This window comes from Pristis pectinata, chromosome 21, assembly GCF_009764475.1.
Source record: "Pristis pectinata isolate sPriPec2 chromosome 21, sPriPec2.1.pri, whole genome shotgun sequence".
Taxonomy (NCBI): Eukaryota; Metazoa; Chordata; class Chondrichthyes; order Rhinopristiformes; family Pristidae; genus Pristis; species Pristis pectinata.
Genome location: NC_067425.1, coordinates 11,468,678 through 11,495,174, shown reverse-complemented (window position 1 = coordinate 11,495,174; position 26,497 = coordinate 11,468,678). Strand labels below are relative to the sequence as shown.

Sequence of the window (26,497 nt, the reverse complement as noted above, 5' to 3'; positions counted from 1 at the left end):
CTCTGGACAGAGTGGATAGTGGGAGCTTCAAGAGTAAATTGGATAAATATAGCCAGTATGAATGTGACAGGCCAAATGGTCTCCTCCTGTACTGTAACCAAGTTATAATTCCATGATTATTGGTATTGGTTTATTATTGTCACTTGTACCGAGGTACAGTGAAAAGCTTGTCTTACAAACCGATCGTACAGGTCAATTCATTACACAGTGCAGTTACATTGAGTTAGTACAAAGTGCATTGATGTAGTACAAGTAAAAACAGTAACAGTAGAGGGTACATGGAGGTGGGTTTTCTATCTCTTTCCTTATGACATTGCAGTTCCATTGTGTCTGAGCTACCTGTCACTGCTCAGATTACCTGTAGCTAATTTTAAAAATCACTCCAACTAAAATTTCAGTTATGCGTCACCACACTTTGAGTTGGAAGAGTCCATCCAATTCCAGAAATGGTCCTTTTTTCCCTGGGCACTGCCAAAGTGCATGACTACCTGTCCCTTAGATACCTCTATGCTTAAAGGATTCGTGTTGCATTAAAGCATAGCAATAAAATAATTTACTTCTTCTGCACCTAATTTAAAATGGAACTCTGGGTAATTTTTCCCTAATGTTCCCAGTAGTCCTGCAACAAACGTGGCAAAGTATAAAGTTTCTGAATAAAAGTTTTACAGGCAAACATTTACATGTATTATTACGAGATCAATATTTAATATAATGTTCAATACTTGCAAGTTATTCAAATGACAAGTATTAACAACCCAGGAATATGAAATGTCACAGTCATTCTCTGCACGAGCCATTATATTTCCCAGTGGCAACTGGTGGTGTGTTAACATTAAGGATTGCTGTAAAACACAGGAAAGTGCTGGAAATACCCCAGCCAGTCAGGCAGAACTAAAGGAGAAGCAAGAAACATTTCTGATCAGTGACATTACATCAGAACTGAAAATACTTTGGTTTTTCTCTCCTTGGGTGTTGCCTGACCTGCTGAACATTTCCAGCATTTTATTTCTAATGTCCAGTAAGTCGGTATTTTGTTTTTGTTTGTAATATTTAAAGTGGATTTGATGATGGCTGTTATTCCCAAGACCATGAAGAAGACAAAGCTCTGAACTATGAGTACTCGGCAGCTAAATTAGCAAGCAGATATTTCATGTTCTGTAGTTATTGCATTATATAATTCTGTGCACCTATCAGGAGTGTTTAATTCTGCTGAGTTTGTCCATTGTGGTTTTCAGTATGTGGCTGAACTTGTTGTTTGCAGTTTGACTGAGAAGTAATGTGCTGAAATTGTATTGGTAACAACTGCTTAAAGTTTGACTTCAAATGCACAGAGGGAAAGGGGAAGGTTTAACTATGATCCTAACACCATCTACCTCATCTTTCTGGGTTCCAGTTGAGTTATCAAGTCAAGATACAGGTGGGGAAGGAGGTGTTTAATGGGATATATTTTGGAAGGCAGTGTGCTGCTTTGGTAATTAAGCTGCGCTTCTGTGTGCTCCTGATAAATGGACTTCAACGCCACCCTCAATGCCATTTAAAGCATTGAGATTCCCTTGAGTTGTTGGGAATAATAGAGGTTTGGGATCATCCTTGAATCTTGTCCTCTGTCCACCTGGTAATATCATTCTATGACAAAGTTCAGAATGGAGTATCCGTTTGGGGAGTTCAGTGTCAGGCTTGCAAGCAACTTGGCCTACCCATCGGTGCTAACTGGATGTAATTAGGGCTTCGTTGCTGGGAATGTTGGCTAAGAAAGGTCACTGATTGTGGTTCACTGATCCTGTTAGTGGATTTGGAGAATCTCACTGAGACAGTGTTGGTGGAGCCTGTTCAAGGTAGTCCATGTCTCCAAGGCACACTGGAGGGCAGGGATTATTGCTGCTTGATAAGCCATAGGCTTTGTTTAAGATTGCGATCTTCAAACACGTTTCCTCAGATGGCCAAAGGTTGTCTTGGCACCCTGACGGTGATGGTAAATTCTATCATCAATGTCAGCTTTCCTTGACAAGTGGCTTCTTAGTTCTGCAAAGCAATCCTCATTTTCCAGGGTCTTGTCATGGACTTTTATCGTTGAATGATGGTATTGTACAATGGGGCGCAGATTGGCAGGGGAGTCTAATGGGGCACGGGTTGGTAGAGGAGTCTTATTTTGCAGATGTTAAGTGCAAGGCCCACTCTTTCGCACATTTCAGTGAGCGAGTTGACATGATTTGGAGCTTGGCCAACAGATGTGTGCGCACCTGGTCATGAGTCTGTTCTCTTTCTTGTCTTCTCATGCCGTCCCTAAACCTGTGTGAATACTTCTTCCACATGCTAGACTTTGTGCCTCAAAGGCCCCTCAGTATATGAGCTTTAACAGAATCCACTTAAAGCTGTTGGCTCTAATGGTCAAAAAGCCAGAACCATTGAAGACCCTGGTGATCTTTCACTTCATTCAGGTCTGTACCTCATGGTGGTTTGTCCATTGTTTTCCATTATCTCCCACACAAAGATCATTTACACCCTTTCCTACCCATTCTTCCTACAGATCTCTATTCTCCTACACCCCCTTGTCTCTGTCTGTCTACCTCATTATTCCTTTTTCTTGCACTATTTATTTATTTTTGTAACTTATAGGTTTTTATGTCTTTGCACTGTACTGCTGCCGCAAAACAACAAATTTCACGTCATATGTCAGTGATAATAATTCTGATTCTGACCCTACTGGTTTAGTCTGATTCATCTTTGTCCAGAATCTTTCTAAATAACACACAGACTCTACAGCATCTCTTCTGAGAAGACCCTTACTGCAGTTAACAGAAATAACAGAACATAGAGTTTGGGTATTAGCTAGATAATTCTTTTACTCATAACTTACTTAGCGAAACTCCCATCATCTCTCATGATTACCGTTTTACAACTATTCAGCAAGTCCAAGATCAAGATGGGTTAATTTAGCACTACAACAGAAATGTCATTGTTTCAGTTAAACTAAGTCAACGAAGACAAGAGCATAGAGGCTCGGTTATAATGGGAACAGTCTAGACAGTTATTTGGATGTAATTCTTCCTACTGAAGGTCATAAGCCGATGGAACAGGTTTGACAAGCTGGGGCCAAGGTCGCGCTGATTGCACACAGAAACTAATAATGAAACCATGCCAGGGAATGTTGCAGATATTATGGAAGGGCAAGATGAAATGGGTCAAAAATGAAATATATCAAAATCATTTCATTAACTATACCAACCATTTAATGAAATGGGATTTATGGTCAGGACAAATAGATCTGATGAAGGTTCATTGGCCTGCCTGAAATGCTAACTCTCTTTCTCTCTCCTCAGATGCTGTCTGACCTGCAGAGTATTTCCAGCACTTTCTGTTTACATTTCAGATTTCCAGCATCAGAAGTTTTGCTGTGCAATTAGGATTGTGGTTTGACTACAATCATCTGACTTGTAGTACAACTACTGTAAATGAATCCCAACAGGATACTTATCTATTTCATTATCAGTAAGCAGAGTTAATTGGAACCCATTCAGTGGTGGGGAAAGATGAATGGCTTTATTCCCTTTGGATTCGTATTTCTGACAAACTCAATTGATGCATCTATGAAAGTGAAGCATTAGGTCTTTCCACTAATGAAGAGTTTAAGACTTCAAGACTGGAAATGTCAGCTTTTTAAAGAAATAAAACTAGAATACATTTATTTCTTTATTATTATATACAACTTTATATAAATATTTATCACAACAAATGTTTGAACTGCATAGATCCAAGTTTACATCCGTTAGCCTCCACCTTTTGCTAAGTCCAAGCTGGTGAAAGACTGTGGCAGACCAGTTTATAACCTTAAAAGCACCTTACATAGAATAGAATCTATTGAAATGATCAAAATACAAATGGGTGTAATTTCAAAAAAAGCCATTGGAACTGTCAGGAAGCACAGAGCAGGAATTTAGGTGTACCTGACTTTCTGGGTTGGTAAAATTGTCCCAATATAAAAATGGGCGCACCATGGAATACTTCTGAAGTACAAATCGCTTGTTACATTTCCACAGGAAGGCCTTGGCTCATGCGAGGGAATGCCAGTGGTGGCTGGTACCTTGTTGTATCATTCAGTCTTCACAGTCTTCACTGCCTTCTTGATGATTAGAGAGAGCCAATAAACCTGAGGAGCCATGAGCATGGCATTGGCAATGGTGCAGTGGGGAGGTATGTGGAAAGGGACCCTATGGACAGGGATGCCGTACTGCTTACCATAGGCCCAGTACATGAAGGGGAAGACGAGGATACGGCAGATGAAGAAAGTCACCAAAGCAATGATGCCATTGATCTTGTACAGCAGCGTGTCCTGCTTTTTCAACTGTTTATAAGATTAACAAAAAAAAGTTTATTATTGGTCCTGCAGTAACACTCAGCAACATTTGTTTTCCACTTTTGCTGTTAATGATACAAACCTGGCTAAGTATTTTGGCAAAAGAGACAAATGGCGTGCTCAGCTCTGCCAGGAACAGGCATCCCAGGAAGAAATCTCCGAGGCCTTTTCTATAATACTGCAAAAAAAAATTCTTGTGTTAAACATTGTAAGTAGATTTGCCTGTACTTTGTCAAACAAGAGTTTGATCTTTAACGAGATTGGTTAGTTCCTTGGGTTTGAATCCTGGCCACAATGGTGGGAGCAAAGCTTCTAGCTCTTGTTTCCTTACCAACCTTGGACAAAGTAAAGCGTTTGGAACTCTGCAGGGACCAACCCAAACCCACAATCAGTCATTGTTCTACCCTGCTGTTAGATTTGTATAATTTATTTCAGATATTCAGCAATTACAATTTGTATTCTTTCCACAGGAACTTGAGTTATTTGGTCAGGTTGGTCCACAGCAGAGTCCAGTCCCAATCAGGCACGACATTGACTGATCTATGAGGTGGTAAGATCACATTGGAGGAAGAATGCATTCTCCTTGGATTAATGTGAAGGGCTAATGAGAGCTTCCTTTTAGTAATGGAGGAGGGAGCATTCTATACTGGCGCCAAGTAGAATTACATAGAAAATCAGTGTAGCATTCACTGAGGGACTTAAATTTAAACACTTCTGGATTTAATATACATTTAGATTTTAGTCTAAGAGACTTGGGTAACTAACAATTTAAAAACAAATCAAAATATGAAAATCTGTTTATTCTGTGAATAACGTACAGTGTAATGCCTTTCTAGTAAGGGAAGCTCTACCCTTCTCTACATTGGAGAAACCAAGTGCAGGTTGGGTGATCACTTTGTGGAATACCTGCGTTGAGTCCGCAGCGGCAACCCTGAGCGTCCGGTTGCCTGTCATTTTAATTCACCATCCCACTCCCACTCTGTCTGTGGCCTCCTGTACTGTTGCAACGAGGCCCAGCGCAAGTTCAAGGAACAACACCTCATTTTTCATCCGGGCACATAGCAGCCTGCAGGACTTCATAATGAACTCCCCAACTTCAGATAATTTGCTCTTTCTCTCTGTTTGTATCAGGACTGGCCATTTGTGCTTGCCATTCCTCTCCCCCTTTTCTTTCATTTCTATCTGTTCGGTGTGTCCCAGTGAGCCAGACTGCACAACATCACCCACACTTCACAACATTTGCAACTTGCTTTCTCTCTTTCTCAGTTCTAAGGAGGGGTTCCTGGCCCAAAACGTTAAGTGGTTTCTCTTTCCACAGGTGCTGCTTGACTTGCTGAATTCTTTCAGCATTTCTGGTTTGTTTTAGATTCCAGCATCTGCAGTTTTATTTCCTTTCCCCCACTGTGTACAAATTGCACTGGTTTTAAAGTCATATTCCCACTGTAATCAGCACTGCCCACCCCCTCCATCCCCCATGTTAACCCCTACTAAAATTATCCAGTTTTTAGAGTCGTGATTATGTTCTCTTTTGCAGAGCTTGTAACCTTTTAAATCTATTTTGTTCTTAAATCTAGATCCAGTTGTAGTTTGTGCATGTTTCAAATGAATTCTGTATAACTGTAGAATATAATATTCAACAAAATAAGTTTTGTAACACAACTAAACTGTTGATGATTATCAGTGTAGAATTTAAGTATTTAACCATGGGGCTGAATTGTAATCTTACAAACCACTTTCCCTTTTCTGAAGCTTTGTTTCAAAACCTGATGGTATGATTAAACCAATACAGGAGGTAGAATACTCATGTAAAAGAGTTGGAGCTAACAGCACATGTTATCAAATACTGCAGTAAAGCTAAAGCCAAGGTAGCCAATGACAATGCAAAATGAAAGTCTATATAAGTAACACATGATGGGAGAATAATCAAGGTTTTGTAGCTTGTGCCATTAAATCTGTTATACATTTTAAATGTTTCTGAAGAATCATCACTTTCTAAGATTCTGTCATACTATCCTATAGGTATCTGTGTGGATTCACTTCCTCTGCAATTTTGAATGAGTTCTCTTAAAACGTGAAGTAAGACTTAGAAGTGTTAGGAGAAGAGCCAGGGATGGAGTCCAGGACTTTATGTCCAGAGCCAGTTCATGAATAGAGACACAAGAGACTGCAGATAATTAAGGAAGATTGTGAACCTGTGGAGTGGGAGGAGGCCTGCTGAAAGTCCTGATGCAGGGTTTCGACCCGAAACATCGACAATTCCTTTCCTCCCAGAGACGCTGCTCAACCCGCTGAGTTCCTCCAGCGGATTGTTTGTTGCTCCAAGTTATTGAATACACTGCTTTCAACAGGCCTCCTCACAATCTGCCTTTGTTATGTGTATTGGACTGGAGCAAACCTGATTCTCTGCCTTTGTAGTCATTTGCTGTGAGGCAGATGTGTATGAATAAATAATCAAATTCTGAAAGGGGTTGTGGGGAAGGAGGAATTTATCCTTTAGGAGAATTGGTGCTCTGTCTGAACAGACAGGAGGGATCTGCCTCCAGTTTGAAAGAATCAGATGTGTATCAGGTATTTAACAATTTACGGAAAATGCCACAAAATGCATGCAATAAATCTAATTTTCAAGCCACAGTGTTAAAGTAAACACTTAATAATAACCTCAGAATTTTTGGTTAGAGGAAGGTCAGAGAATAAGATAATAATGCTGGATTTGGATCAGAGGGTCCCTTGTTGTTTGTCAGCTTGGCAGTATTCCCAGCTCTTGAACACGAGTACCACAGGTTCAAACTCCTGTCCTGAACTGAGGCATGCAGTCTAGGCTATCAGTGCTGACAGAGTGCTGCTGTTGGAAAACTGATGCGTAAGAGCCATGTTAAACACTCCCCATCAGAATAATTCCCTGTTGATTGGATTAGTTAAAGGGGAGCTGAGAATATTTGTTTGCCACTTAAAGGAAAGTGGGAGTCTGGAATTCACTACTTGAAAAGGCACAAACGATTATCACATTTAACAGGTATCTGGATTAACACTTGAAGACCCCTAAACTATAAATCTAATGGACCAAGAGCTTGGAAGTGGGGGTAACCTACAGTCCTCCATTTTTGGCCAACAGAGGCACAATTGGCTGTATGGTCTCCTATTATCCAGTAAATTTCTATGATTCTAGATGTTGTCTCAGCAAACATTCCTCCTTCAGCCAGCATCAGTAAAAGTTAATGAGCCTTGTTGTTGCAGAATTTCCTGTGCAGAACAGTCACATTTAGCAAAGTAATAATTGCTCAAGTATTCACTGTATGTGAAATACATTGAAATTTTTCTGAGAGATTTACATGAATGTTCTTTCTTTCTTCCAGTAGCTGAGTTTGTTAAGGACATAGGCTCTGTAGATCTGGTCAGAGAGACTGTCCTGGGTCTGTTCTATATTTCTCAATCTCAGTTAACCACAGAAGTTGTCCCTTAGTTAGAGAATCAGCCAGAATTCTTCTGATTGTTGCTCAGTAAAAATCTGGAGTGGAGATTAACTTTGATGCTTCCCATAGTTTGAAAGCCCTTTGATGGTATCTGGCTGAGAGATGAAAAATGACCATTTAGGTGACAACCTGGAGGTAGCTGGAATGAATAGTTCCTGGCAAAGTACCAAGGAAGTTAATAGGAGCAAGGAATTTTATCAAGCAAGATAACTCAGCATCAATCTCTTCCTGCCAATGAGAGCTGAGGTGGGAGTTATTTAAAGTTTACTTGGAGAGTGGGAGAGGAACTGAAGAAAGAACAAACGATTATGCCATCAGGCAGGAGGTACAGAAGCCCGAAGTCTCCCACCCCCCGGTTCAGGAACAGCACCCATCAGGTTCTTGAACTGACTTGCAGAACCCTAACCCTACCTCAGCAATGGAACACTACAGACCACCTCTTGCACTGCCATGGATTTGTCTCTGATAGTGTTTAGTTTTTGCACAGTTTTTTCTCTCTCTCTCTTCACTGTCCCGTATAATTTATATTCTGTGTTGTCTATACTGACATGCCTGTGATGCTGCTGCAAGTTTTTCATTGCACCTGTACCTCACCGTACTTGTGCACATGACAATAAACTAGACTTGACTTGTGCACTATAGTTCCCATTGTAAGCACTCCCAGAGATTACATGCCAACCCCCACTCACCATGTGCAAATAATGTTTCAATGCTAAGAATTGCAAAACAATCTAAACTCGGTTTACACAATGGGCAATCTCCTCTTGCATAATTCAGCTTTGGCAGTTGCTCTTTCTATACAGCCCTTTAGGCTTGGTTTTTACATGGCTCTTAAAAGACATATTTTCCTCGTAGTACATGTTAGACTTTCCTAATATCTTCATGGATCATTTCAACTACAAGATATCATTGATTTATCTAATCTTCTCTCCACGCCAACACATTGCCAAGCTCCAGCTAACCAGACACCATTAGAACCTCACCCAAGCAGGTACTTTTCAAGATGTGTTCATCCACTTTACCCTGGATGAAATATAATTTAACAGTAAATAAATGTGCATTAAAGAAGCCATAGTCCATGATTCAGATTTGAAGCCAGTTGTACGCCAGGAGTTTCTTCACATCTCCACTCTCCATTAAGCATGACCATGGGATTGTCTGAATGAAATGGGTGTTTATCTGCTGATTTTCTACGTGAAACATGTACAAGCTTTAAATCGCTGCCAATTTAACAGATTGCTGGAAAGCATGTATGTAGTGTAAAGTATTTACAAAAATCTCCAACTGCATCTCACACATCACCTTTGCTTCCTGGGAGACTTATGTAAATACTTCAAACAACATACATGCTTTATATCGCATGCTTAAATTGGCAACAATTGGCCACTATCTGCCTAACATTGAAATACACCAAACAAACATATGATGAATGGATGATAAAACCTTACCACAGTAATAGGGAAGCAGACAAGTAACAGGACAAGGTGGTGCAGTATGATCAAGGGATTTTTCTTCAGGAAGCCTATCACAATGCTGAAGGATGAATCATTTTTTCCTTTGTGCTTGTACCAGTGACAAAGGTACATGGCATAAATATCATAGACCATGTAGGGTGTTCCAAACAATACATAGTCCTTAGAAATCCAATGGCTGGGTACAAAGAAAAATACACAATTATTCTTTAGTATTAAAATAACTTTGAAGTCATCAATACAAAATGGGCCAAATGCTACATCATTGTACAATTCTAGGCTTTTAATGAGTTCAAAGTGAAAGTTCTCACTCTCTGTCTGGTGTACACTATGAACTCACCAATGCAAATATTCCTGCACCGCTCTTCTGTAAAGTGGCTCGGGGAATGCTTCCAATTACAACAGGTAAATCCATTTTAATAAACTTACTTAGTGACTCTACAATGCACTAACACCTAGGCTTGTGATGGGAGTGTCACCCAACAGTCAGTGTTTCTAACACACAGCTCCGATCTATGTAGCTCGAGGCGAGAAACTCTGAATACATTGTTGCTCACACAGCCCTCTGATTTGGTAACCAAATGCTCAGAACAAGACTAGGAGTAATTGAGTTACATTTATAGGGAGGATATTGGTTTCATTCCCTAAGTTAAGGCTGAGATAGTCATCTCATACAGAGACAGTGTGATTGGCCTTTTGAGCTCTTATATTCTTCAAAGCTTAGCAAAGTGTGTGTCTGTATGTACATACAGCTGGGCAGGCTCAGTTGTGATAACATCAATGGTAAAATATCCTTGCTCATTGGCTTTAGTGGCTTTGACAAGCTCACTCTTGAAGAATAATAGTCACCCTGAGAGCTGGTGTTATCAATGTAATGTATAATCAGTGCCTTTAGGAAGGGAGAGGTTCAAACTCTTGAAAAACAGTAATAGAACTTCATTTTTACTGCCCTGCATCCACTGATTTAATAGATAAGATAAGATCTTTATTAGTCACATGTACATCGAAACACACAGTGAAATGCATTTTTTGTGTAGTGGTCTGGGTCGCCACGCTTCCGGCACCAACATAGCATGCCCACAACTTCCTAACCTGTACGTCTTCGGAACGTGGGAGGAAACCGGAGCACCCTATCAAACTATGAAGGCTTTGGAGACATGTTAAAATTGGTAGGTTCAGCAAAACTAGACACCATCAAAATAAACTAGTGACCAAGAAATAAATTAAGGTATTGAGAGGAGACTTTAGAGTCATAGAGTTATACAGCATGGAAACAGGCCTTTCGGCCCAAGTCATCTTTTCTAACCCAGGCGCCTACCTGAGCTAGTCCCTTTTGCCTGCGTTTGGCCCATATCACTCTGAACTTTTCTTATCCATTCTAGAGTCTTTACCCAGAGAGCAGTGAGAACGAAGAGCTTGTTATCACAGTTGAGGCAAAAAGTAGAGATGCATTAAAGGGGAAGCTGGACAAGCAAATGAAGGGGTAGAGAGTTATACCAATGGTCAGTGAGAATGGAATGGTGGAGGCTGAAATGGAGCATAAACACTGGCATGGATTGGTTGGGTCAAACGGACTGTTTCAGTGCTCTACATTCCATGTGATAGTCCATCCTCACTTTGGAATCTTGTAACCTTTGTAAGATCACTGTAACCACTTTGCACGAAAATGGACTTCGTTTTTTTTGTTCTAATTGTGTTTAATTTTAAAATTTATTTATAATTTATGTTTAATTTATGTTTTTCTCGTGAATGCTGCTTATCTGATGCTATGTGCCTGTCATGCAGCTGCAAGTAAGTTTTTCATTGCACCTGTGCACACGTGGACTTGTGCATGTGACAATAAACTCAACTTTGACTTTGACCTAATGTCTGAAGTCTTGTAAAACTGCAGACAATGCAACTGGGCCTTTCTTACCTGTCTTTCATCACATGGTTGCAGGAGGATGTGATGACGTAGCCAGAGAATGTTGCCATCACAGCTTGGACAGAGGAGACGACTCTGGTGATCAACAAAAAGAAACGGAGAATGTTACTGTGGATTCCTTTGAATTCTTTTTGCAATCATGGACATGCACATTGTTTACTTACTTGGTCACGGTTGCTGCCAAATCATCTTGGACAGCATCCGAACTGAGTCTGTTTCTGTTTTCCAAGTTGCTATATTATTTCACAGTTTGACATTTCTGAGAATTCTCAAAATCAGAACTTCCATTCACTTCCAGAATTAGTGATGGGTAACAGTGAAATTATAGTGACCGGGGCATATTTTTGTCGGCTTAGCAACTCCAAAGGCTGAAAGAGGGCTCTGTGTACCATGAAATTTAGGAACTCCTGCTAACTTGCAAACTTTTCTAATCCTGGCCCCTTGATCTGCCCTAAATTTAATCAGCCCACCACTGGCAAGTATGCTTGTGGCTGCCAATACCCTATGCTCTGCAATTCCTTTGCTAAGTATCTCTGCCTCTTTGTCCTTTCTTTAAGGTGCTGCTGAAGACCAAAAGTTTGGTCTTCTGCCCTAATATCCCCTAATGTGGCTCGGCAATTTATTGATACTTGATAAAGCACCGCATTAGAGGTGCTAATTAAATGGAAGTTGCTGTTGGAAGAGGTGACTCCTCAGAACTGAGCAGTGGATCATCTGTATTAGATGCATCGAGATGCTGGTTGTCAGGTGATAATGTGAAAGGTCAACAAGCCTTCATGGAGACACAAAAAATTCTGCAGATGCTGGAATCTGGAGCAATACACAAAAAGTGCTGGAGGAACTCAGCAGGTCAGGCAGCATACATGGAGGGAAATAAACAGTCGAAGTTTCAGGCCGAGACCCTTCATCAGGACTGTAAAGGAAGAGGGCAGAAGCCAGAATAAGAAGGTGGTGGGAAGGGGAGGAGCACACGCAGGCAAGGGATAGGTGAGCACGTGGTCGAAGAGCTGGAGGGCAGCAGAGATCACAGAAGGGGAGCAACGAGAAAGGGTCTCACAGAACTCCCGTCGAAGGGAGGAGGAAAACTTCTTCAGGGTAGGCATTCCTGGAAGAGACTTTGCAGTGGAGCAGCAAAACGGACACATGAAAAACTCGGCAGATGCTGGAATCTGGAGCAATACCCAACAAAAGTGCTGGAGGAACTCAGGCAGCATCCATGGAGGGAAGTAAACAGTTGACGTCTCAGGTCGAGACCCTGTGTGAGACCATTTGCAAGGGTTAAAGAAGACAGGTCATGAATATGGAATTGTGAATGATACCACCACTGAGCCATGAGGCTTCTATCCTACCGATCAGATGATGGTATGCACAAAGATGACAACGAGGAACTGGGTGGACATAGTTTCACATCTACATTCCACACAACCTTAGGGATGGCAGTGTTTGGGATTGTGACCAGAGTATGGCCTCCATACTCAACTAGGGAAACAGTGGGGCAGGAGGCGGTAGGCAGTGAGGTGAGTGAGTGAACTGGTGGAATCATACTGCATGTTGTACATCCTTAGCTTCTGATTGAGACAGTTCCATCATTGGTTCTTCTTGTGAAGGACAAGAATAAGTAGGGTAAAACAGCAACTAAAATACTAATAAATGTGCACTTTTTCTCGCATCTTTTAGTTAATGGAGATGAGCCTCAAGAGTATCAATGTACCTGGAGATACTAATTAGTTGATTCTTCAATTAACTGACTTATTTTCTTCCCTGGTAATTGACAAAGGATCAGGTTTTCACCTGAATTATTTGCATGTTATATTGGGATCAGTAGATAAATAATGGCTTCCTTTAGCAGAGTTCCCACAAAGTGAATGCAGAGAAACAGAAAATGCTGGAAGCACTCAGCAGGTGGTCTTCCACCGGCAACATTTATTCTGTTTCTCTTTCCACAGATGCTGCCTGACTTGGTGAGTGTTTATACCATTTCCTGTTTTTCTTTCAGACTTTCAACATCTGGAGATCTTTTGATTTTCAGAAAGTGAAGGCAATTGGACGGTTGAATAAGCCAATAAATTACTTCAAATTTTAGAAACATATATTACCACAGCGGTACAAGGGTTTTGGGAACACTGGAACCGATTTTTCTCTTTGGCCGTGGATTGTATATGATAGATGGAAACCAGCATAAATCAAGAAGGATGGGGAGAGGTGGGAAAAGGAGCAGTAATAATCCAGTTTAACAACTTCAAATAATGATGCTGCTATTCCCATTTTCACTTCCCCTGGGCACTTGTGTTTGTCCCATTACCTAAAATATGCCATGCATCATTTTTATTATTGTCAGATACATCTTCACACCTTAACAGACTTTCCCTTGTCTCCTTCCTTTCCCAATTCACTGCATCTTAAAGCTTTTATACTGAAATGAGGTTAACAATCTAAAATGTTAACTAAAAACAGAAGATGCTGGAAACACTCAGCAGGTCAGGCAGCATCTGTAGAAAGAGAAATAGAGTTAACAGTTCAGGGAAAAAAAGCTCTTTGTCAGAACTAGAGGAATGTTAGCTTGTTGTGTCTTTCCACAGATGCTGCCTAACCTGCTGAGTGTTTCCAGTACTTCCTATTTTTATTTTAAATACAAATTGGGCCCTCCCTCACAAAAAGGTTGGTGATGATGGCCAGCCGAAGCCAGAGAATAAAGCTGTTGTCTTAATTGGAGCATTACATTAAATATATGGTACAGAAATGGGCCATTTGGCTGAACCAGTCCAGGCTGGCCTTTATTCTCCAGTGGAAGCTCCTCCTCCTCTTTCCTCACCTAAATCTACCAATGTACTCCTCTATTCCATTCCCCCTCCTTTGCTTGTCCAGACTCCCCTTAAATGCACCGAACTATTTCCTACAACCACTCCCTCTGGGAATGAGTCCCACATTCTCACCACACTCCTTGGACAAAGAAATTTCTTCTGAACTTTTCTATTCAGTCTCTTGGCGATTATCTCATATTGATGGCCTCCAATTATGCTCTTCCCCACAAAAGGAAATGTTTTTTTCTATATTTTAAGGATACGTAGTAGGTCACCCCTCAACTTCCTTTTCTCAAAAGAAAATATACCTTGTCTGTTCATCCTTTCCACACGTGTACCCTCTCATTTCCAGTATCATAGTCAGGTGATGTGTCCCCTGCATTTTCTCTCAAAATAATAGACTTTGATTAATTGGTCATCTAAAAAGTTTAGATATTTGACCCTTTACAGCTGTAAATACAGCCTCATTCCTTTTTGCAGAATGTTTCAGAATGTGGAAATTCCACTTGTTCTTTCTTCGGAATAAGGAAGCTAAAATGTAATTATATTTGCATTTTAAGTCACTGCAGTGTGTCAGATTGATTGCAGCAAATGTTGCAATATGGTCTCCCTTGAATAACAGAGTGAAACTAAATGGTTGCCATTTGATACCTGTTGCATTCTCCAGCTGCTGATTTAACAAGGGTGTGAGAGACTAATTTTCTTAACACATGGTGCAATAATGAGCGTTGAACTCCCCTTCTGAAACTTAGGGTGACCACTTTCCATGGAATTGAATTTCAGAAGGGAAGTTCAATGTGCATATGTTACTGTATCATGTTTTGAATTACTTGCCTCCCAATTGCTTACAATCTGTAATCAGCCATACTAATGTATAAGGTTTCACGCTTTTGACAAGATAACATAAGAATATAAGAAATAGGTGCAGAAGTAGACCATTGTCCCTCCAGGCCTGTCCATCGTTCAGCAAGGCTGGTCTTCCACCTCTTCTACCATTTTCCATCGCTATCCCATTTCCCTTGAATCCCCTAATTTCCAGAAATTTTGATCTCTTTTGAATGAACATAAAACCGAGCTTCTGCACACATCTGTGGTAGAGAATTCCAAAGGTTCATAAGCCCTCTGTGCAATGAAACTTCTCACCTTAGTCCTAAACAACCTACCTCTTATTCTCAAGTTGCGTCCCCTGGTCCAACACTCCTCAATCTGGGGAAAAGTCCTCCCCACATCCAGCCTGTCAGGTCTGTTAACAGATTTTTAAATTTTTGATGAGATCTCCTCTCGTCCTTCTAAACTCTAGAGAATATGGTCTCTGTCTACTCAGTCTCTCCTCTAACAGCTAACCCATCATCCCTGAGCCCTGTCTAATGAATCTCCCCTGCACTCGCTCTCTGATGATGTACATCATTTCTTGGGCAAGGAGAATAAAATTAGACACAATATTTCAGATGCAGTCTCCCCAGAGCCTCATACAATTCTCACTGCACCCTTAATTAATATATCTGGGAGGATTTGTATGTCTTCATCCAAAGTAATTGTTTAATTCCTTTGTCCTTTCCGTATTTCCCATTATAAATTCTCCTGGCTCTGTCTGTATGGGACTCACATTCGCCCTTTCATTTTTATAATCTATAAAAGCTTTTCCAGCTCGTTTTCATGTTTCTCACCAGTCTATTCTCACATTCTATCTTTCTTTTTCAATTTCTTGGTTTTCCATTGCTGCATTCTAAAATACACCCAATCGTCAAGTCTATTTTGCTATTTCTGGTGCAACACAAAAGGCACTGGAGGAACTCAGCGGGTCAGGCAGCACCTATGGAGGGAAATGGACAGTTGACGTTTCGGGTCGAGACCCTTCATCTGGGCCGGCTATTTCTTGAACCTACTCACATCTGCTACTTCTGGCAACTTTTAAGCCTCTAGTTTTGATTTAACATTATTGATAATTTGTCAGCCGTGGATGAGTCACTTTACCTTTTGGATTTCTGTGTCTTAAAAGAATATATTTCTTTAGCAGTTTATGCATAACTTCTTTAAATGCTAACTATTGCCTGTCCACTATCATAACTTTCGATGTATAACAGTTAGTTAATATTGCTAAGCAGCTATGTAATGTATAACAATGAAATTAGTAAATGGAACAAGTATAATGGTAACCAAAAATAACCCAGAGGGTGTAGAAAATAACATTTTCTCAAAGTCTTACTGAAAATGCAACTTGTGGGAACTCCTGGCTCATGACTGTACAAAATGGAGATGGGCCATCCAGGAAGGCACTGAGCTCTTTGAGTTTCTTCACTGGGAGCAAATAGAGGTTAAGCAAGAACAGTGGGAGAAGCACAGAACCCACCCACCTGCCCCACCAAGCACTTCCTGCCCCGCACGTAACAGGGTCTGCAACACCCACATAACTCTTCCACTACCTCAGAGCTCACAGAACAGGGACGGAAGCATTTCATCCTTGGCCTAAGTGACTGCCTAGGAAGAAGATGATACTGATATTATGTGGAACAGTATTTTTAAAAAAAACTGATCTTATTTCTTGTGGTGGAGTTCCAATCTCTGTTTGTGATGCTTTTTGCAAAAGTCCCACAGGACAGTATATTCTGTTGATTAAAGAAAGTTACCTACAATGTTTCCCAGACCATTATGATTGTCTTTGTTGGCTGTGTAAGAGAAGAGTGTGCATAGTAAAGCAAAATTTTAATAATTGTTTCATAAATAATATGCTCATAACTGCGATTGTCAATTTTTAAAAAATGTTTAGTGGACTATGTGTGATTTGCTGTAGTCTGTGACATCAGACAGTCTCAGCACAAGCCTAAGTTCATCTGTCAGGCCTGGAATTAGAATCTGCTTGACTGAGCAGATGCGTTGCTAGGCATTCTCACTCAGCCTGAAGCCTTGATCTCCTGGGACAGTGACTGAATGATTCATTCACTGCGGCCTTTGTCAGTTCAGTCTCAGATTGAGAGAGGCCACACAAGTGCATTTATGTGCCCCAAGCTCAGGGCAAGAACTTCTGGCTATGGATATAGTTGGCAGTTGATCAGCCATTCACCACGAGGCACAGTCCAATCCTGGTGTCATTTAGTAACCAAGACCAGCAACAAGTGGACAGAACAGCAGAAAACATTGAACCATTGATCAGCATTTTGTAAGGAATTAAAATCATGCGATTATTATGGCACAGAAGGAGGACACTCGGCCCTTTGAGTCAATGCTGGTTCCCAGTAAAGCAATGAAGTCATTCCCGCTCTTTCCCCAGGTTACACAGATTATTCACTGAGCGTTTATCCAATTCCCTTCTGAAGTTATTGATTCTGTTTCCACCACCTCTGCAACCAGCAAATTTCAGCTCATAATTGCTCCTTGAATGTGAAATTTCTTTCTTGTATCACCTTTGCATGAAACTCACACTTGCTTCAGCTTCCGTTGTAGGGCAATCATACCACTGTGAGCTAAACGGTGGATCAAACCTCAGACCTTCTTAAACTGAATGTCTTTCACACAAGATCACAAGACAAAGGAGCAGAGGTAGGCCATTCGGCCCATTGAGTCTGCTCTATGAGCTAAACTAAAACTATTCCTATCTAGCCCCAATTTCCAGCCTTGTCCCCATATCCCTTGATACCTTGACTAATTAGATACCTATCTATCTCCTCCTTAAATGCCCCCAATGACTGGGCCTCCACAGCTGTACGTGGCAAAGAATTCCACAATCTCACAATCTTTGCTCTTCCATGATTAGACTAGACTCACTGAGTCATTGAGGAGCCTTAACAATGTAATGTTGAAGAAAGAAGCTGCAATTATCCAGCCCCCTTAACTTTCCCAGGACACCCCAAGATATTTATTAGACAGAGTTTAGTTTGTGCTATAAAATGTTGGCACAACATTGTGGGTCTGAAGGGCCTGTACTGTACTGTTATGTTCTATGTATTCAATTATCCTATAGCTGGAGCACCTCATTTGCATCCAGTAAAGTCCCACAAACAGCAAAATGAAGGGAGGAATTCCAAACTGTGGTGGGTACAAAATAATTTAAGAAATAGGAACAGGGTAGGCCAGTTGACCCTTTGTGCATGCTCGCCATTCAATATCCATACCTGATGATATATCCACTATCTCATATCACTTGATTCTCTTAATTGTCCAACAAAATATCAACCTCGGTACTGAATATAGGTTTCCACTCAGTATGCACAGCTCTCTGGAGGTTTAGTGTAAGCCCCTTTCTCTCATGAATAAATTAAGCATGACTTTTAGCTCAGCATGCAAATGTGTGTATGTGCCATCATTGTCTGTGTCCTGCTGCTTGATGACTAGTATTGGGGTGACTTTGGCTCCGGAGTAAAGGAGAGGTGGGTTGAACAGTTCAGCTTGTAGATCAGCTCCACTCCAGGTGAAACCTGTGGGAGGTGAGGTGCAATATTGCAGCCAAAAAGGCTGAGGAAAGAGTTGGAGGGATTAGGTCTATGGTGGACCCATTGGTTAGAAGCACAGCTCACACGTCATCAGGTAGCAGACCCATGGGCAGGTCACATCGCTTGCATGTCTGACACCAGACTCCTGAAACAGACGCTCCTTGCTGATCTCTGTCTTGGCAACAAGCTAGTCAATGGACAGAGGAGAGGATATTTGGATCTTCTCAAAGCCTCTGTGGTAAAGTGTAACACCCCCACCAATTCATGGGAACCCCTAGCCCATCAAAAATGGGGAAGGAACATCTGGACCTACTGACAGCCCTGAGGCTCTTTGTTGGGAGCATACAGGAGCCCAGTGTAAAGAGTAGATGAAGTGTGTCACCCCAGAACCAACCACACACCACCTCTGTCTGTGGGTCCCACATTAGCTCATCAATACTCAAAGAAATAGAGTGGAAGCAAGTCATTCTTGACCCCAAGAGAATGCCTGTGAAGATCAGATGAAGACTCTCTGGATAGAAAGTTCCACAAAGATTCACAAGAAATTTCAGTTTTGAATATGAACCCTTATTCTAAGGGTGAGCCCTAATTCCAGACTCCCCATCCAGGGAAAACTACCCCCCAGCATTTACTCAGAAGTCGGTAGAGAATCCCCTTTAGCCACGGTGCATACCGGTGATGAATGCACTTCCAGAGTAACTCTGTGTGGCTGAACCCTTTGGGATTTACCTTAGATGACACACATAGGGGGTTGCTAATCATGCGAAATTCCAGCACCTTTCCAGTTCCGAGAAGATATCCGTTCAGCAGAGGGCTGGGGAAGGTCGGTAGTACAAACTGCGGGAGGGAGTGGAGGTTGCCATTTACCTGACGCTGATGCAGACGATTTCTCTGTCAGTTAGCGCCGGCAACGCTCTGTGCACCAGTCTCCGGGTGAGGACGAACAGACCCGGGAAGAACACGCAGCCGAGGGCCACCAGGTACCACATCCTCGTTCTAGGTGGCGAATGTTAGCCGGTGATAGCGAGCTACGAGTCCTAACTTCCTCCAGATCGTCGCTCTGCTGTGTAAATAGCACACAAACACACACACCCCGCTTGTAATATAGCCAGTCAGGAAGCCCTGAGGCGGACTGAAACCTGTGATGGGAGTAAGATTTGAGTGTCATCCGCTACAGTATTGGTGGTCACATGACACCTGCTAGTGAGTCTCCACAAACGCACCACCCACTGAGGGATGAATTCAACTTCTCAGATGGTTTGAATCTGAATGATTTTGTTTTCAGCGAAGGACTACACCTGATACATCCATGGACACAAGAGACTGCAGATGCCGGAATCTGGAGCAAAAAAACTAACTGTTGGAGGAACTCAGCAGGTCGGGCAGCATCTGTGGAGGGTCAACGATTGGGGTCGAGACCCTATATCCAGATTACGACCCTGCATCTAATCCTGATGTGGGGTCTCCACCTGCAGTGTTTAATTTGTCCTTCAGAAAGAGAATTTAAACCCTTGGGACTGCCACTGACCAGTTTCCCCTCCACTCTCCAGCACAACATGGAGCCACAACCAGAGGGCCAAGTGGACTACTGCCATCATCCATCTTGTGTGTCCTTCAAGGCAAATTTCATCCTCCATCTCCCCATTCTTTCTTGCAGCACAGACAAACCTGAGGTAATCCACATATAGTGTAAGATAAGATATCTTTATTAGTCACATGTACATCGTAACACACAGTGAGATGCATCTTTTGCGTAGGGTGTTCTGGGGGCAACCCGCAAGTGTCGCCACGCTTCCGGCGCCAACATAGCATGCCCACAACTTCCTAACCCATACGTCTTTGGAATGTGGGAGGAAACCGGAGCACCTGTAGGGACTAGGCAACGAGAAAGTGAAAGGAATAATTATCCAGACAGCCTCTTGGTGAAATGGGATTCCTCATAAAATTGCCATTTGTGTAGTTGAAGCATTCATTTGTAAATTGGCCCCTCTGTGGTTTAAGTATGGCTGCTTAGCTCACAATGGTACTCATGTCTGACTGCAGGTCCCTGTACAAGGAATGTAAATATACAGTATATCCCCTATATTCAAAACTACCATCCATTTGGTTTGCTGGTACAGAGTGGACTGGAAGTTGAAACTGAGAGCACCAGTTGTGAAGCTGGCAATGAAGGAGCATTGACACATAAGAGAGTGCGGATGCTGAGATCTGCAGCAAAAATAATAAACTGTTGGAAGAACTCAGCAGGTCAAGCAGCATCTGTGAAGGCAAACGGATAGTTGTTTGGGGCTGAGACCCTGTGTCCGGACTGATTCAGGGTCTGAACCCGAAACATTGACCATTCACTCCTGGATGCTTGACCTACTGAGTGAAGAAGCATTCTTCTAATACATATAATGAACACCATGTTCCATATCATTTAAGATAAGGTAAGATTTCTTTGTTAGTCACATGTACATTGAAACACGCAGTGAAATACATCTTTTTGTGTGGTGTTCTGGGGGCAGCCTGCAAGTGTCGCCACGCTTCCGGCACCAACATAGCATGCCCACAACTTCCTAACCCGTACGTCTTTGGAATGTGGGAGGAAACCGGAGCACCTGGAGGAAACTCACGCAGACACGAGGAGAACGTACAAACTCCTTACAGACAGTGGCCGAATTTGAACCCGGGTCGCTGGCGCTGTAAAGCGTTATGCTAACTGCTACACTACCATGTTTGCAACAGTAAATACCTGGTGTCGCAGCACCAATTCCTGTGAACTACTGTGGAGTATACTTCCCACTCAAAGCATTTTTCTTAATGGTTGTCCTTCCCTTTTTTTCCGACATCAATTCTCAGCCCACTCCCTAACATTTTATGGCTCATGGTCATTGTTGTTGGATAACTCTCCAGTGAAACCCTCTGGATGCTCTGTTATACTGAAGGTGCAATATAAATATCTTTGTTGAAATGGCTAGGATTGCATTGTTATTAAATTCTGGAACTATCTTTGCTTTGGACACTGTTCCAGTGTGCAAGGAGACCTTTAAAAAACAATCACTAATTCCTGCTGTAGTTCCTTTGCAATGCATTATGTTCCATTTAGAACATAGAACAGTACAACACAATACAGGCCCTTCAGCCCATAATGTTGTGCCAACCTTTAAACCTCACCTAAGACCATCTAACCCCTTCCTCCCACATATCCCTCTATTTTAAATTTCTCCATATGCTTATCTAGTAATCTCTTGAATTTGACCAATGTACCTGCCTCCACCAACGACCCAGGCAGTGCATCCCATGCCCCATGGAAATGTACTGAAAGGAATCTCTTTACTTTCCAGCTTACTCAACATGAATTTTGTGATAAAGGTGCCTTTGACTATTTCTGTAAATATTATGATTGCTAATGACCCCAAGGTAAATTCTTAAAGTTTGTGGCACCCATAACGTTCAATGTTTTAGAAAGAGAAGCATCAAAACGAGTGGATCAGAAACTGATTGTGTTAGTTTCCATTTCCACACCTTTTTCCCTCTGAACTCACTCTGTAAGTGAAGCTGGTCAGTACCATGTGCGCAAAGTGGACTATTACCTTCATCTATTGTGCAGTCTCCCCAAAGACAAATTTCTCTTTGTTCTCTTCTCTCTCTCTCTCTCTCTAAAATAATAACCAAATGTACAGTGAGCTATAGCCTCAGATCAATTGCAGTCTGAAACCAGCCACTAGAAAGTACATAGGATCATTGTCTATCTCATTCGTATTTGTTCTTGAGATTTGGGCAGCTCAATAAGGAAGCAATGATTGTCCATCTTTATAATACTGTAAAGCTCCTGATTGCCCTTCCAAATACCATGGAGTTTATGTATTGTTACTTGATGCAGCACCTGTCTGCATGAGATTTCATCTATCGTTACACATTTTATTCAGTTAATTGCATAACATCTGATCCTGCTCTCCCTACTTTTTGGATCATGTCCAGATTTTTCTATTTTACATTGCTTGCCAGAATTCAAGGCTTTAATATAAAATAGGAACAGTATAGAAAGATTCTAAGGCAAGCTAAATCTCACTCTCTCAGCTGGAGTGGAGTTGTTCCTTTCTTGCTGGATTACACTTCCCCACCGCTTCTTCCCCACTGCCGTCAGGTTCTTGAACCAACCTGAAAAACCCCAACACTACCTCGGACTGTATTTCTTTTTCTCTCTTTCAACTTGCACTAATGTTGTTATGGTTATTTAGTATGTAAGTTATGTATAATGTGTGTTTATTTGTTTTTGTTAACTTATGTTTGTATTGTACTGTGCTGCTGCTGCAAAAGCAAATTTTTATGGCATTTATACCTTGGGTATGTATGCCTTATGACAATAACCTTGAACTTGAGATGTTTGCCTCCTAAAAACTAGGAGAAATCAAAAGGTAATTTCTCAGTTATTTTAAATTACTACCAGAAAGTCTCATCGACAATGAGTAAAAATATAAAAATGTTGTGACGTTATTCTCTTCTGTCGCCTTTCAGATATCTGACAATACATGGTATGAGAACATTAGTGGGAGGAAGCACTAAACCTGGTAGCATGAGCAAGCAAATGAAGCAGCAGCAGACAAATAAAAGTATGTGACTCAGTTTGTTCTCATCGCAGTTGCATACAGGTTGTTTGAGGTATCTCGATGGCATCAGGCGAACTAACCTACCAAGCAGGTTTTCCCTATGATGTGAAAGATTTCTCCTAAGGGAAGAAGAATGTCAGCACTTCATTTATTGCAAAACATGAAGCTTGCCAACATGTGGCTTTCCGTATGGAGGTTGGAGATTCTGGAACCCCAGAAAGGAAGTGATTCATCCCTATTTATTGTCTTTCTGATGACTTACCATCAGGGCAAGTTTTGTCTTGACTAAGTGGTTTTATTTAGCATCAGCACCTAAGAATTAATGGTTGTTTCCAATAGTAACAGAAATAATTAATATTACCCAGAGGGCCAGAATAAAAACAACTACAGTGAAAAATTGAGTTAATGTTTCAGGTCGATGGCTTGTCATCTCATGCTCTGACTTCAGAATCCTCGTCCTTGCATTCAAATCCCATCTGGCCTCACCTTTGTGTTGGCACAGCCTTCACTAGAATTATAATCCTCAGATTGGTATTGGTTTATTATTGTCACTTGTACCGAGGTACAGTGAAAAACTTGTCTTGCATACCGAACGTACAGGTCAATTTATTACCCAGTGCAGTTACATTGAGTTAGTACAGAGTGCATTGATGTAGTGCAGGTTAAAACAATAACAGTACAGAGTAAAGTGTCACAGCTACAGAGAAAGTGCAGTGTAATAAGGTGCAAGGTCACAACAAGGTAGGTCGTGAGGTTATAGTCCATCTCATCATATAAGGGAACTGTTCAATAGTCTTATCACAGTGGGGTAGAAGCTGTCCTTAAGTCTAGTGGTACGTGCCCTCAGGCTCCTCAGGGTGTCAGCGCTCCTCCAGTTCTGGCCTCTTGCACTTCTCCAATTTCCCACACCTCCTGCCTGCAGAGAGCCGCCCCCTTATGTTTTGGAATTTCCCCCCACACCTCTTGTATTTCTGTTGTTCACACAAAATAATGGATTATTTTGGTCAATAATCCATTATCTCTTCATGATATTCCATGGCATATTGGCAAACATTATTAATATGTTCTTACAATGTAGAAGGAGGCAGTTCGGCCCATCAGTTCTATGCTGGTTCTCTGAGGAATCCCTTTTCCCACTTATTTCCCAGCATCCTATTCTCCCTTACATGCCCATTAACTCCCCCCTGATTCTTCTACCACTCACCTACACTAAGGGAGATTTGTAGTAACCAATTAATCTACCACTCAGCATGTCTTTGGGATGTGGGAGGAAACCGGAGCATCCTAAGCCATCACATGGTAAACATGCAAACATCACATAGACAGCACCGGATTTTAACTTACAGTAATTTCAACATCCTTATGCCTTGCACTGTACCGCTGCCACAAAACAACAAATTTCATGACAAGTGTCAGTGATAATAAACCTGATTCTGATTCTGAAACGCAGTGAACTGGAGATGTGAGGCAGCAACAGTCTCTGCTGCATTACTGTGCTGGCCTTTGTTTGATGACCCTCCTGTGAAATTCTTTGGGGGATTTTTTGCTACGTTAAAAGTACCACAAAAAATGAGCATGTTTGAGGTTTTTATTGCTGTCTGCTTATGTCAGTCTCTGCCTTTGTTACTGTTCTAATATGAACAGGTGTGGGTGGGGAAGAGGGTTCTCTGACTTCCTTGTGAGGTTTCTGTGTTCTAGTGCAATTGAAATCTATTTCTGATCGACAGTTTTTGTTAGTTGCAGAGGGTACCTATAATGATTGGGTTTTGAAGGGTATTTAGTTTAAGTTATAATATGCTTTTGATATGTAGTCAAATTCAAGGTCCAAGGAATAATTCCATAGGGTCCTACATACTATTTTTAGCTTGATATAGAAAATAGTAAGTGAGAGTTGGAAGGACAGATGTTTGCTGTATAGTTTTCAGCTGCAGGATCATGCTAGCTGTTGCTAGTACTTCTGCCTCTGAGCCAGAAGGTTATAGGTTCAAGAAACACTCCCACCAGGGATTTAAGCTCAAGAATCTGTACTGAACGATTGCTGCATTGTCAATGAGACTACCTTTCACATGAGATGTTAAATTCACAAGATCACAAGATCACAAGATAAGGGAGCAGAAGCAGGCCATTCGGCCCATCGAGTCTGCTCCAAGGAAAAGGGAAAAAGAAATGGGGTGGGAAAAAAAGAGAGAGAAAAAAAAAACTATTCTAATCCCATTTGCCAGCCTTATCCCCATATCCCTTGATACCCTGACTATTTAGATATCTGTCTATCTCCTCCTTGAACACCCCCACTGATCTGGCCTCCACTGCTGTGCGTGGCAAGGAGTTCCACAATTTCACCACCCTCTGGGTAAAGAAACTTCTCCTCATCTCTGTCTTGAAACTGTACCCTCTAATTCTAAGATTGTGCCCTCTGGTCCTGGACACGCCCACCAAGGGAAACAGCCTAGCCACATCTACTCTATCCTTACCTGTCAACATTTTAAATGTCGCTACGAGGTCCCCTCTCATCCTTCTGTACTCCAGCGAGTACAGTCCAAGAGCCGACAAACGCTCATCGTACTTAAGCCCTTTCATTCCTGGAATCATTCTCGTAAATCTCCTCTGAACCCTCTCCAACGTCAGCACATCCTTCCTAAGATGCGGGGCCCAAAACTGCGCACAGTATTCCAAATGAGGCCTCACTAGCGCCCCGTAGAGCCTCATCAACACTTCCTTACTTTTATACACTATACCTCTCGAGATGAATGCCAACATAGCATTCGCTTTCTTAACCACCGATCCAACCTGGTGGTTAACTTTTAAGGTATCTTGTATAAGTACCCCCAAGTCCCTTTGTACTACCGCACTATCAATCTTCTCTCCTTCTAGATAATAATCTACCCGCTTATTTCTACTTCCAAAGTGTACAACTGCACATTTCTCAACATTGAATCTCATCTGCCATTTTCTTGCCCATTCTCCTAAACTGTCTAGGTCCCTCTGCATTCTTTCTATTTCCTCTATGCTCCCTACTCCTCCACTTATCTTGGTGTCATCCGCAAACTTAGCCACACAACCATTTATTCCATCATCCAAATCATTGATGTACAAGGTAAAAAGGAGAGGCCCCAACACCGACCCTTGCGGCACACCACTAGTAACCGGTAACCAACCAGAACGAGATCCTTTTATTTCCACCCTTTGCTTCCTGCCAACCAGCCAATTCTCCACCCATTTTGCTACCCTGCCCATAATTCCATGACCTCTCATCTTATTAATCAGTCTCTTGTGAGGCACCTTATCAAAGGCCTTTTGAAAGTCTAAATACACAACATCTACCGCCTCTCCCTTATCCACCCTACCTGTGATTTCTTCAAAAAACTCCAATAGGTTGGTCAGACAGGACCTCCCCTTCACAAAACCATGTTGACTAGGTCCTATCTTGCCTTGCGCCTCTAGGTATTCGGTAACCTCC

At 41.7% G+C, this 26,497-nt stretch overlaps 1 protein-coding gene across 1 annotated transcript; it reads right to left on the bottom strand.

Moving 5' to 3' along the window:
• Nucleotides 1–196: 196 nt before the first annotated feature.
• LOC127581450 (TLC domain-containing protein 3A-like) lies at nt 197–19,585 on the bottom strand. The gene is made up of 5 exons (XM_052035877.1): nt 19,316–19,585; nt 11,212–11,295; nt 9,273–9,474; nt 4,437–4,532; nt 197–4,342 (listed from the first exon to the last, which is right to left on the bottom strand). Exons 1-5 carry the CDS (start codon nt 19,435–19,437, stop codon nt 4,091–4,093), a joined length of 756 nt encoding a protein of 251 aa, XP_051891837.1. The 5' UTR covers nt 19,438–19,585; the 3' UTR covers nt 197–4,090.
• Between the last annotated feature and the right edge of the window lie 6,912 nt (nt 19,586–26,497).

Excerpts from the sequence above, each read along its gene's own strand:
- LOC127581450 (XM_052035877.1), bottom strand. The coding sequence starts at position 19,437 with ATGTGGTACCTGGTGGCCCTCGGCTGCGTGTTCTTCCCGGGTCTGTTC. Across the intron at positions 9,475-11,211 it reads AACCATGTGATGAAAGACAG|CCATTGGATTTCTAAGGACT; the intron begins GTAAGAAAGGCC and ends CTTTGTACCCAG. Across the intron at positions 4,533-9,272 it reads TCTGCTTCCCTATTACTGTG|TATTATAGAAAAGGCCTCGG; the intron begins GTAAGGTTTTAT and ends TTTTTTTTGCAG.